The 13,026-nt window shown below is 46.2% G+C and overlaps 1 protein-coding gene across 7 annotated transcripts in view; it reads right to left on the bottom strand.

Moving 5' to 3' along the window:
* Positions 1–13,026, bottom strand: part of MGAT5 (alpha-1,6-mannosylglycoprotein 6-beta-N-acetylglucosaminyltransferase) — a 581,503-nt gene that overhangs the window by 8,415 nt on the left and 560,062 nt on the right. For all 7 annotated transcript variants that reach the window (XM_079924992.1, XM_079924993.1, XM_079924998.1 and 4 more), the window contains one exon: positions 9,483–9,557. In XM_079924992.1, coding sequence (XP_079781118.1) covers positions 9,483–9,557 — 75 coding nt within the window. The remainder of the gene's footprint in view (positions 1–9,482; positions 9,558–13,026) is intronic.

The following is a 13,026-nucleotide window of genomic DNA, read 5'->3' as shown; positions in this document are numbered from 1 at the left end:
GAAACAACCTAAAAGCTGTATTTAAACAGGTAACTGTTTAGAAGTAGTGAAAATATGTCAGTGAGAATGTATACTGGGTGCAGCCGCTATGAAAAACAGTATGGAGGTTACTCAAAAAACTAGAGTTGCCATACGATCCAGCTATCCCATTCCTGGGCCTATATCTGGAGAAAACACTAATTCAAAAATATATATGCACCCCTGTGTTCACAGCAGCACTATTTACAATAGCCAAGACATGGAAGCAACCTACGTGTCCATCGACAGATGAATGGATAAAGAACTTGTGGTTGGACGATAGATAGGTAGATATGGATACAGATATAGGAATACTACTCAGCCACGAAAAAGAATGAAATAATGCCATTTGCAACAATATGGATGGACCTAGAGGTTATCATACTAAGTGAAGTAAGTCAGACAAAGACAAATACCATATGATGTCATTTATATGTGGAATCTAAAATATGACACAAATGAACTTATCTATGAAACAGAAACAGACTCACAGAAAGAGAGCAGACTGCTGGTCGCCAAGGGGGAGGTGGGTGGAAGAAGGAGGGATTGGGAGCTTGGGATTAGCAGATGCAGACTATCATATGTATGTATAACGGAATCACTTTGCTGTACACCAGAAACTAACACAACAATGTAAATCAACGAAGCTTCAATCAAATAAATTAAAAACAAAAAAAAGAAATGGTGCCAAGAGCAGCAGGCCCTTCTTAAGGTTTGGTGAACCATCTGGAAAGCCTGAAGGTGATAAAATTGAACAGATGGAGGCCTGAAGGTGTCCTTAGTTGCTATGACACCAGGTAAGGCAGGAGGGAGTGGGGATCTCAGTTATGATTCTGGCCCCCAGCTAGGAGACTTCATAGCTGCCCCTCAAGCTCTCTCTGCCCACTTTCACATCGAAAATGGAGAAAATATCACTTGTCCTTACATAACTCCTGTCAGATTAAAAAAAAGACGTGACTCTTAAGAAGGTACCTACAGATGTTAAAGATAACATTCCAAGGAAGACCCTTATTTGCTGCCAGGGTCCAGAGCGAGAAGGTGAGTTGCCTGGATTATATATGACAATCGCCCACAAGGGGCATCCCTTTGCCCAGCTGCCTGGAGGGCACAACTGACGCAGCAGCCCGTCATAAGCCTCTTCTCACCCCCAGGTGCCAGCCCCACTGGGTGCTCGCAGAAAGCTGGAGGTCCTCTGTTTCATTCAGCCTCAGCACCAGCTATCAGGGCAATGCCGACACGCCTTGTCTCCCTGTTTGCTCACTCACTCGTTCATTTGTTCATTCAATAAAATACTTGCTAAGATGCAGAAAAGCCTAAGGGTTTGGGGCTCGAACCGCTGGGGTTTGAATCTCAGCCTCTCCATCTAGCAGCTGAATGCTCTTGGCTAGCTCCGTAATTTTTCTTTGCCTCAGTTTCCTCAACTGTAAAATGAAGAATACATCAACGGCCACCTCCCAGAGCTGTCGAGGGGATTAAGTCAATTATAATGTGTAAAGTGCTCAGAAAAGTGCCTGATAAATGCAACACCATGGGTTGGCTCTTCTAGGCCTTGGGGGTGACTTGCTGGAAAAAAAAAAAAGGAACCAAAAACACCTGCCTTTATAGAGCTTATTTTCAGTGAGGGAGACAGAGAAACAACAGAAATCAATTATATGTAATATATTAAAGGTGATAATTGCTCTAAATAAGAATGAAGTGAGGAAAAGGAATCGGGAAGAGGGTTGGGGAAGAGGGTATTCAGATAAGTCATCATTGAGAAGGTGACATTCAAGAAAAGACCCGAGGAAGTAAAGGCGTGAGCCATGCAAGTGTGTGTGAAGGACATGATAGGCAGAGGCAAAGCAAGATCGGAGGCTCTGACAGCGAAGCTTCTAGCAGGTTCCAGGAGGAGCAGGGAGTTGCACACAGCTCGAGCAGTGTGTGCACGCTGGGGCCGGCGATGGGAGGAGATGGGGTCTGGGAGGTCCCAGGGGTTAGAGTACCCAGAGCTTTGGGGGCCCATGCAAAGCCTTGGCTGTTCCTTGGAGTGAGACAGAAGCTACTGGAGAGTTCGGGGCAGAGGAGTGACTGAGCTGAGAACGGAAGGCAGGAGAAGAAGCAGGAGCAGAGAGACGGGAGGCCACGCAACAGTGCGGGAGAGAGAGAACGGCCTCAGGCCAGACCCACATCTTTGTCCAATAAACCTCCATGAAATGCTCATGTCATAGGGTGGCTTTGAAGGTTTTCTCATGCATCCATTCAAAACTTGACAAATGATCATTAAAGCCTATGCTGGGTGCTGGAAATAAGAATGTGGATGAGACAGAGTCTCCGGGTTCAAAGACTCCATCTAGTAAGAGAGGCTGGCATTTAAAAAATGACAGAACAGTACAAAACAGATGTCCAAACAGGGTGTAAAGGCCACTGAGAAGAGAGAGAGAATTATTAACTCTGGGGAAGGGAAGGAGGGTAGGGGTAGCAATCAGAGAAGGCTTCCAGGAAATAGGGACTTCTGGGCTGGGTTTTGTAGGCTAAATAGGAGTTAGTGGCTTATCATAAACATGGTGCTTTGCAGATAACTGGTGCTCAATAAAGAGCTGTTGAACTGCACTGAAGGGTTCTGGCATCGTGGGGCTTTGATAGTAGAAGTAGAAAAGAATAATATTCTAACCCAGAAGCTTTATACAACCAGAGGAGACATAAAGAGTAATTTCCAATCTGGTTAACAAGCCCACTTAGAAACCGAACATCTGCATCCCTCTCTAATAATTATTTCAACCAGTCACCAAATTTCCCTAAATTTGCTTGACTATGAAATTCTCCTAGAGTAACTATAATAAGAAAGGTTTATTAATCAACAAATTTATGAGAAAAAGTAATGTTCGGAACCAATGAACACAATGAACTGTGAAAAAGAAGTAAGGATGCTGCCTTTGTAACAAAGGCTAAGCAGCAGCATGGAGAAAACGTTATTTATCAACTACCAAAAGAGCTGGAGAAGACTGGGTAGGGGGAAGAGGGAGGCGACTCCCTAGGAGGGAAGCACCAGGTGGACGGGCTGGCTTGTGCCTCCCTCTCCGTGGCATGGAGTGGGATCTTTTCCACAAACCCCCCACCCCCAGAGTGGAGGTCTGCCCAAACCTTTGAGTTACTACGTCCATGACATATCACGTGCAAGTAGATTTCTGCAGAAACGCACATTGTCTGGAACCAAAAAGACAGGTTCAGATACAGGTCTGGGGGCAGGATCTAAAGGAAGTAAGGTCAGGAATTTGCAAAAAAAAAGAAAGAAAAGGGGGTGGTGGTGTAGGTTCAAGGCCATGAAACTGGGGTTTGGGCCAAGTTCAGCCAGCTATCTTATAGCTGGGAAATCCAGGGCCAAGCACAGAAAAAGTGTCCAATACATTGTGACTGGATTAAACACATTCCGGGTGCCTGCCGGCGCCTGCCCTCCTCAGCCTGTGCTGTCCTCAAACGGAGTGAGCTCTGTCCACGGGTGGCCCCTGGGGCTGATCCCCAGCAGTGGGTGCGAATTTCCATTTCCACAAGGGCACAGAGGAGGTGGCTGTGGAGCTGAGCTGTGGTGACTCATCTCTGTGATGATCTTTACACTGCAAATCAACGAGCCAACCAGCTCACCCGGAAAGAGTCAGACATAAACCTCCCACATTTCAACTTCTTCTACGACTAGGAGTCTATCGGGAGAGACAAAAAAAGACGTCCACACGCATGCGAATGTTCAAGATAACACTCCACTTTTCACGACAGCTCAAAGGACGAAACGACCCAACTGGAGAACGGATAAACAAACCGTGGTCTATCCATACAGTGGAATACTATTCAGCAGTGAAAAAAGAATGAAGTACCAACACATGCTACAACATGCGTGAACCTCACAAACATTAAGATGAGAAATCTCCGGGAAAGGAGAATCTACAAAGACAGAACACAGGTCAGTGTTTTCCTGGGGCTGGGGGAACAAGCCAAGACTGACTGCAAATAGGCACAAAAGAGCCTTTTAGGGTGATGGAAAGGTTATAAAACTAGATTGTGGTGGTAACTGCCCAAGTCTATCAATTTACTAAAAAAAAAAAAAAAGTCACTGAACTGTACCTTTACATGGAGTGAATTTTAGGGTCTGTAAATTACACCTGAATGAAGCTGTTTAAAAAACTACACCTCGATTGGTTTCTGGGCTCCTGCAGCAGCAAGGAGTTAAGGCTTTCAGAGGACCTACTGTGTGCCAAGCACTGTTCTTTGTCTTGAACATGTATTCATCTACTGATTCCTCCACCAGCCCTACGGGGTAGGTAGTAGTATCCCCATTGCACAGAAGAGGAAACAGCACGGAGAGATGAGAAACTTGACGGAGGTCACCGAGACAGTGGGGGCAGAGCCAGGATGTGAACCTGGCTGTCACAATGCAGGGCCCAGCGATGAAATCATTACCCACCCAGTCCCTCTGGGTTCAGGAATGGCTGGGCAAACAGCAACCACTGATTTTTCAAAAGAGGAAACATTCCTAGGTGACTGCCAACTTTCTCCCTGTTTCTACGCCTTTTCCTCTTCCCCTGCAAGCTGGCAACTCCACCATTCCCCCTACCCTGCCAATCAGCTTCACTGCCAGGCTCGAACATGCCCCATGGAGTTCGGGATGGGCCCCGATGAGCCGGATTTCCCAGGAGCTGAAGCTGATTCCACTGAGGCTCTTGGAGCTAACACTTTTCTCCCCTCCGTATCTCCAGAGTGCTTTTCACATAAATGACACAGCTCCTTGCAAAATGATATGAGCACAGTCGTCTTGTAGAGTATTTGCAGGGTCTTTACAGAAAGTAGAAAATAGGGCTGAAGAGCATGTGCATGGTTTTCAGAAATCAATCTCAACATCGCCAAGAACTTGCTCTACTCTCCAGCCTGAGGCAAATACCTAAGTCTTTCCCAAGAAATGCACAAGGAGAACCTTAACAGGCCTGGACACACCCAGGTTAGGGAAGAAGAGTGCTCCTGATCTTAGATTACAAGGATTTTTCTTCTTGGCACACACTCCTGCTGCTGGAGCAAGTGCCTCTTTTGGAGAGCTGATATAAAACAGCATGCAAGGCTTCCCTGGTGGAGCAGTGGTTAAGAATCCACCTGCCAATGCAGGGGACACGGGTTCGAGCCCTGGTCCAGGAAGATCCCACATGCTGCGGAGCAACTAAGCCCGTGCGCCACAACTACTGAGCCCACGTGACACAACTACTGAAGCCTGCGTGCCTAGAGCCTGTGCTCTGCAACAAGAGAAACCACTGCAGTGAAAAGCCCGCGCACCACAACGAAGAGTAGCCCCTGCTCGCCGCAACTAGAGAAAGCCCGGGCACAGCAACGAAGCCCCAGTGCAGCCATAAATAAAAAAATACATTTATTACAAAAATAAATAAAGAGTGTGCAATCCAAATCAACATTTTTAGTACAGTAAAGGGAGAAAGGGCATTAAGCGAAGAAGCAAGTGGCTTTCCTAAAGCCAGGATTTGTTCCCATTGGTGCTGCCTAGGCTGGTAGGGTAGGTCAAGCTGCTATCGACCACTCTGTACAGAGTATATGTTGAAACCTGGGGCTTTTCTCAATTGCTGTCAATTGGCTTCCTCTGGCTCCTGTTGCCTGGGGTGAGGATGATGGACAACCTTGAAAGGGTTCTGGGATAAAAGCTTCCTTATTCCCCTAGCAGATCGCATGGAGGACTCTGAAGGCAGAGATCAGCCCAATTAGGGCTGCGATGCTCCTACAGTTTAAGAGATGGGAAGCTTATGCTCCCACCACCCCTTCGGAGCTTGAGGCTTTCCTGTTCATACCAGGAACACCGCTCTCTTCCCTCACTGCTCTTTGAAGATATTCTTTTGGCTGCAAAAATAACGAACACCCCAAGCTCTAAAACACTAGAGCCTGGGGCTAATCGTTAGAGGCAGAAGACCCAATCTGTGAACCAGTGGGGTCTTGGCTTCCTAATTTCCCTCTGGTTTGGGGGAACATTATGGCTCTGACAAAACCGTCCCCAGAGGCCTGGGATAAACTCCAAATAGGCCCCTTTACTGCTCATTTAGCAGCACTGAGAGAATGTTGAGTAAGAAATGCCCCAAACACAAGATTCCTAGAATGACTTTTCTAAAGCACCAATCTGAGAGCATCACTGCCCTGTTCCTGGGTTAAAACCTTTCTTTAGCTTTTTGTCCCAGAAACAAATTCTGAATTCTTCAGCTGAGCCTCAGCATCTTTTCATGATGTGTCTCCTCCTCCAACCTCTTCTCTCACATCATCTCTCTCTTCAGTCACAGCCAAGCTTCCAATAATTCACCACCATTTCTCTTTTTCACCCCCAGGCCTTTGCATCGCGACCTCTCTGTACCACGACTTTGCCTTTAGGACTCATCTCCCGCAGCGTGCTTCCAGACAGACTCTCCCTCCCCTCCCTCATCCGCACCCTGCATCTGAGTTACATGATCCCAAAGCACCTGGGTAGTCACTATTACAGATGTAACCAATGGCAGCGGCATCGCCTGTGAACTTGACCTTCAAGCTACCTGAGGATAGGGCCTCATCCTTTGACACCTCTTCTTGCCCAACTCCCAGCACTGTCTGCAGCCCCCTCCAGCTGACAAATATTTTCAGAGAGGATGAATGAATAAACAACAGCAGGCAAAAAAGAAATCCCTGGGGGCTTCCCCGGTGGCGCAGTGGTTGAGAGTCCACCTGCCGATGCAGGAGACGTGGGTTCGTGCCCCGATCCGGGAAGATCCCACATGCCGCGGAGCGGCTGGGCCCGTGAACCATGGCCGCTGAGCCTGCGCATCCGGAGCCTGTGCTCCGCAACGGGAGAGGCCACAACAGTGAGAGGCCTGCATACGGGGAAAAAAAAAAAAAAAAAAAAAAAAAGATGCTCTCCAAATCATAAGGGCCAAAATGAGCCTCCTGGTTCTTGGCACATAGGGAAAAAAAGCACACACACTCACTCCCCTTCTCATTCATTTATTCATGTCTTCGGCTTTTGTGCACCTACTCTGTGCCCGGCAGAGGGCTAGGCACTTGGATGTCAAGGGGAACAAGCTAGGTGTGGCCCTGAATCACAGAGTATTTGACAAGGTCTGTTTGGGGAACGGGATCTTCCTGTTTGAAAGGAAACCTAGTAATAGATTCACAGAGAACAGGCCACATGAGAACTTCTAAGGACTGGCTGGGATTCAAGAATCTTAGGGAAGAAAGAAAGACAGTCTTCAAATAAATGTGATAAAGAGTCTTTTCAAGTATCATATGATAGCACTTACATGTGGAAGCTAAAAAAATGATACAAATGAACTTATTTACACAACAGAAACAGACTCACAGACATAGGAAACAAACTTACGGTTACTAAAGGGGAAGGGGTGGCGAAGGGATAAATTAGGAGTTTGGGATTAACATACACACACTACTATATATAAAATAGATAATCAACAAGGACCTCCTGTATAGCACGGGGAACTCTACTCAATATTCTATAATAACCTACATGGGAAAAGAATCTGAAAAAGAATGGATATATGTACATGTAAAACGAAATCATTCTGCTGTACACCTGATTGATTTAGGTTGTACACAACATTCTAAATCAACTATGCTCTAATATAAAGTTTAAAAAGTCTTTTTACACCTGGTGGTGAGTAACCATTTTCCCTGAGAGGAAGCAGAGACAGGAAAGGCAGAAGTTGGTTCCGTACGCAGCTGCAGGGATCCTAGTAGGATCCTGGCCTCCTTGGAGGGTAGTTAAAGCTGTGATGTGTTAAATCTCACTGTCAGAGGCCACGGCCGCCCTGTCTGCACCTTCAGGAAGGGCCAGCAGCTCCTTGAGATCAAAGAAGATGGGAAGTATAGCTCTGGGACAGGTGCCAGCACCCGGGCCCACAGCAATGCTGCTGGTGCAGGCCTGGGCTCAGACCAAACCAGCGTCAAACCCTGATTCCAAGACTAAGCCCTGCGACTAAGACTCTCTGTTCCCATTATCCAGAGAACGGGGTGATGACTGCCACCTCCCAGGATGACTGTGAGGGTAAATGAGATGATGCATTGGGACGTGTTGGCATAAAGTCTGTACGTAAAGGGCTGCTCAAGTTAGGATGATGATACTGTCATTCTTAAGTTGGGTGTCATGTGAAGAGTGACTGAGATAGTGATTCCAATGCTCAGCTCTTGTGGTAAAGTCTAACGCTGTAGAATATATTATGTGATATAATAATACACAAGAATATAATACAATACTGTATAATATAGTAACATCACTAGTGCGTCTTTACTGAGCAGTATGTGTTAGCCCTGTTCTGAGTACTTCACATGTACTAGGCTCATTTAATCCTCCCGTCAGCCCCATGAGGTTCTATTTTTATCCTCAGTTTGCAGGGGAGGAAACTAACACATCCCAGTCATACAACCAGACAGTCTTGGCGAGGGGCTGGAACCCAGGCGGCTGGCTGCACTGCACTCCCTTCTTGCCACTCACAAAAATTCAGAACATCAAACCTGGCACCCTGAAGCCTCTGCCTCTGGCTCGGCCCGTCCAGCGGCTGCACTCAGGGTCGTCTGCTGCTCACCACGGTCTGTGGCCTCAAATCTTTCCTTTGAAACCTGCCTTGGCCTGCAGTCTGCACCTACTTCCACTTTCAACATGCCATTTCTACTTTCAGCCTTCAGAGTCCTCACCCCCTATTGTGTCAAGATCGCATGACTGCCCCAAGACACTCTGCTTTGTCTTTTAAGAGGAGCCCCTTATTTCTGACATCTGGTCAAGGAGTTCATATTCCCCTACCCACGGGGGTGCTCAGTCTGCCTATTTCTGGCTCTGTGTTGCTTTTGAAGCCTACGGAATGAAAATGTTTGAAAACGACAGCAATGACACTTTTGGCCTTTACTTCTACTGGCACAAGACATAGTTTCCCAACTCTGTTCGGGGTGGTGGGACCCTTGGAACCCTCCTCTGCTTTGGAAGTGAACTTCTGCTTTTATCTGTTTTATATACTTGGATTTCACGTGAAGTTTCATTTGAAAACGGGTCCTATTTTTAAAAACGTTTGAAAATCACTGAAGAGTCCGAACATATTTGGAATTACCAAAGAGATATTGAGCCATCTCTCTGTTCCCTGCCGACCCAAATCTTTGCTAGGCCCCTAGAACCCAGGCAGGGCACAGGTCTGATGGTGAAGGACGCTTTCATCTTAACCATCCAGTCTCTCCCTTAAGTTTCCATTTGACATTCCACCATCATAAAGAACATTTTTACCCTAAGGACAGACTGACTCCTTGGAGTGACCTTGACAGTGCATAATTTAGAATTTCAAGAAGCCATTCTCTAGCCTGTAGAGTCCTCCAAATCAGGAAAATAAGCACAGAAACATGGTAAACTCTTAACTGTTCATGAGAGTCCTCTGGGGTAGCAGGAGATAGGACACAGCAAGGACAGATGGACTTCTGAAGAGCCCTACCTGTTTCTCGATGAAAGCGTTGATTCTCTGTAGCATCCCCTCGCACGTGAATTCATACGGCATGTACGGCTCAATCTGCAGAAACAGAACACGGTATCATGAAAGAGGAAGACACAGGACATGCAACACTTACCCAGTCCTCCACTGATTCACTCACACTCAGGTGCCAACACCTGCAGGGATCCTTGTGAGGGCTAAGACTATGAACTTGGAAGTCAGCAGACCCGGCTTCACAACCTCATTCTGCTCCTTATCAGCTGTGGGACCCTGAGCAAATTATCTACCACCTCTGAGCCTCAGATCCTTCATGTGTAAAATGGTGATAAGAAAAACCCATTTCTTGGAACGTGTGGTAAAGATGACGGGGGGGAAAAAAGCGCTTAGTTCAGTGTCTAACACAGAGTAGGCACTCAACAAAAGGTGGAGAGTGTCACTTGTTAGAAGGTAAGCTCCATGGGGCAGGGTCCATGGCTGCTGGGTCATCTGCATCCCGGTGCTGAGTGGGGCGGCAGACGTTGGAACCAGCAAACATCTGGTGAATGAATGCATGCTCCCTGCCCTGAGAAAGGCGCATGATGAGTGGTTTCAGGACCGTGACAGTGACAAAAGCTTTGTTTTGCATTAGTAGGTGAGCACGTTCCCAAAGAACTCATGGTGCAAAAACAGAGTGATGAAGTGTCCCAGAGAGTTCAGCTAGAGGGTCCCAGGAAGCTAGAAGGTCAAAGCCAACTTCTGCTCATGCTGGGCTTTTAAGGTCAGCTATGACTCCAGCAAGCCAAGACTGAGGAGGGCAAAGATGCAGAAGACGTTCCAGGAGGGAGCATTAGTGGGAAATTAGACATGAAAGAAGGACAGCAGGAGGACAGAACTAGGATCATGGAAACTGGTGAGACAGGCTAGTAAGAGGTTCACTGGATTTCCACAAAAGACTTGTGGTTTCTACTCTAAGGAGCCTAGCCTTTACTTGAGGGTAGCAAGCAACGTAGAAGGTGCTTCACTGGGGTAGGGGAGGCAATCTGATCAATACTGTGACACCTGACGGAAGGGGAAGGAATGCAGGTTGGAGCTCTGCAGTGCCTGTGCCGACACTATGACGCCTGCGTCTTCAGGAGCAGCCGGCTGGCATTATTAATCTGAAATGGAAATTTCACTTGGGAGAATATGGCCAGCAATCCAGTTTGTTACAGCTTCAGAAAGCCCAGTAGCACTTATCAGCACATTCACCACCTCCCTCTTAAGTCTACACTCGCCTATCTCAAATCTACAGGGTGGAGACCTGGACAAAACATCTGTGAGTTGAGGCCTGCTGAAAATGGGACAATTGACAGAGAAGACACCCTTCTGGGGGCAGCCAAGTAGCTGTCCTCAAGGCAGCCTCTCCCGTTTTCCGTGTATGTTGATTCACACATTACATTTGAAATCTTCTTCAACCATGATTAGTAATTTCATAACATGTCTTTGAATGCACAATTAGATGACACATCACACAGGCTGTAACTCAGCCATCCCTGCCCACATCCATCCAGAGAGAGCCGTAAGAGGCTGAGCCATAAGTGCTGTAATATCAGGGTAGGACTATTCTGCATGAGCTGAGGTCCTTTTGTTCCTAGATCATTTATCTCAGAAGAGCTCAAAATGCTTTAACTGACTTAACATCTTTCAAGCTTGCATCTTCTCATCTCAAGCTTTTGCACTTGCTGTGCCTTCTCTAACCCAACCACAGTCCTTTCCACCAAATGTAGACTTTTTCTTTTAAAGAATATTTATTTAATCACCTTGTGAGTGATTCCAGAAGCTTTCTCCAACTGTCTAGAGATATGCCTCTTCCCATGTTTGTGGAAAAAGATATGAACGAATAAGAACAACAAAAAATGTACAATAGAGGACTTCCATATTGGGCTCATTTGGGGATAAGTAGGATTTCTAGAGTGAGGTAAATAAACATCGGTGGGCCATCTGTCATGCGACCGACCGATCCAGTTATATGGTGGGAAGCATACTGAATACTCAAGGGTCATTCCTACAACATATTCTAAAGGGTATCCATTAGAAATGAAAGTGCATTCATTCAAAGGGCTTATGCAATAAACACAGAAAAAGGGCTCTTCCTGTGTCCTACTAACCAAAGCCAGTTTAACCAAAGGGGATGTGACTCATTAACTGCTTTGTGGCCAGTTCACTGTTTTAAAAGATAAGAAGCTAATTTTCCTATAAAGGAAAAGCAAAAAAAAAAAAAAAAAAAAAGAAAGAACGAACTTGTATTCTTAAGCCACCTCTGCCATGAGTTCCACTAGCCCTGCTGTGTACAGAAGCAGGGCCCTCTGTGTGGGAAAGCTCCCCAGAGCCCTGGCTTTAGGAATACTGAGCACTGGCTAGCCTCTGATGTTGGATCTGCTGCACAGATTGTGTGTGTGTGTGTGTGTGTGTGTGTGTGTGTGTGTGCTGCACAGATTGTGTGTGTGTGTGTGTGTGTGTGTGTGTGACAGTTTTCTGTAGAACTTCAGGAACAAGTCAAGGTCTTTTGGGGGATGAATGAAAGGGAATGTTGAAACCACCCCAGTCACTGAGAATCCCAAGTGGGGTCAGTTATGGAGAAGCAGGGGGGAATGTGCTTGGTCATCTTGCTGGTGGACAAAGGACTGTTACTCATATGGCCATAGGAAGGATGCCTGCAGGCTGCACCATGCAGTCCCTGCTGGCCTTGGAAACGTTCCCTACCCCCCATTTTTTCCTCCGTTTTCTCCTCTTCACCTCCCTTCCAGTGGGATGTCCTGTCTCTAGTATTACTCAGCGTTCTAAGTCAGAGTACGACTTCTACAGGGAACTGCTCTCTGATACCAGTTAACCTCTGCATGGTCCCACCTGACAGGTGGCTTGGCATCATTCAATGACAGATGGTCTTAGAAGGTACCAGAAGTTCAGGGGTTGAGTCTTATCTCCTCTATCTACTAAGCAGAGAATTTTAAGTCAGACATTTCCTGGAATTTCTCTTGATGATTTCAAATGTAAAATAGGTCATGTCATTCCCCTGCTGAAAACTACCCATCATACTCAGAATAAAATCCAGAATCCCTCTTGTGGTCTACTTAGAGGCCCTACACACTCTGGCTCCTGCAGACCCTTTTATGGTCTCCATTATTTCTGATGGGCAGTTGGTGGTCTTTCATACTGTTATTCCCCTGAATGTAATAAAATTTTCTCTGGCTGCTTTCAAGATTATTTTCCTCATCTTTCGTTTTTGGCAGTTCAGCTATGATGTATCTAAGTGTGTTTTTCTCCATATTTATCCTGCTTGGCCTTCACTGAGCTCCCACAATCTGCAGGTTAATGTTATTCATTAATTTTAGAAAATTCTTAGCCATTATCTTTTCACAAATATTTCTTCCAGCCATTCTCTCCTCTGAGGTTCTAATTACACATAAATTAGGCTGCTTGAGTATTGTTCCAGAGATCTCATATGCTCTTTTTTATCTTGTTCTTTTTCCGCTAATTTCAGTAATTTCTATTGATAAGTCTTTAAAGTTCACTGATTATTTTCGTCTGC

This window comes from Stenella coeruleoalba (genome assembly GCF_951394435.1).
Source record: "Stenella coeruleoalba genome assembly, chromosome: 6".
Lineage (NCBI taxonomy): Eukaryota > Metazoa > Chordata > Mammalia > Artiodactyla > Delphinidae > Stenella > Stenella coeruleoalba.
Note: the sequence above shows the minus strand (reverse complement) of the source record. Positions and strands in the feature narration are given on the sequence as shown.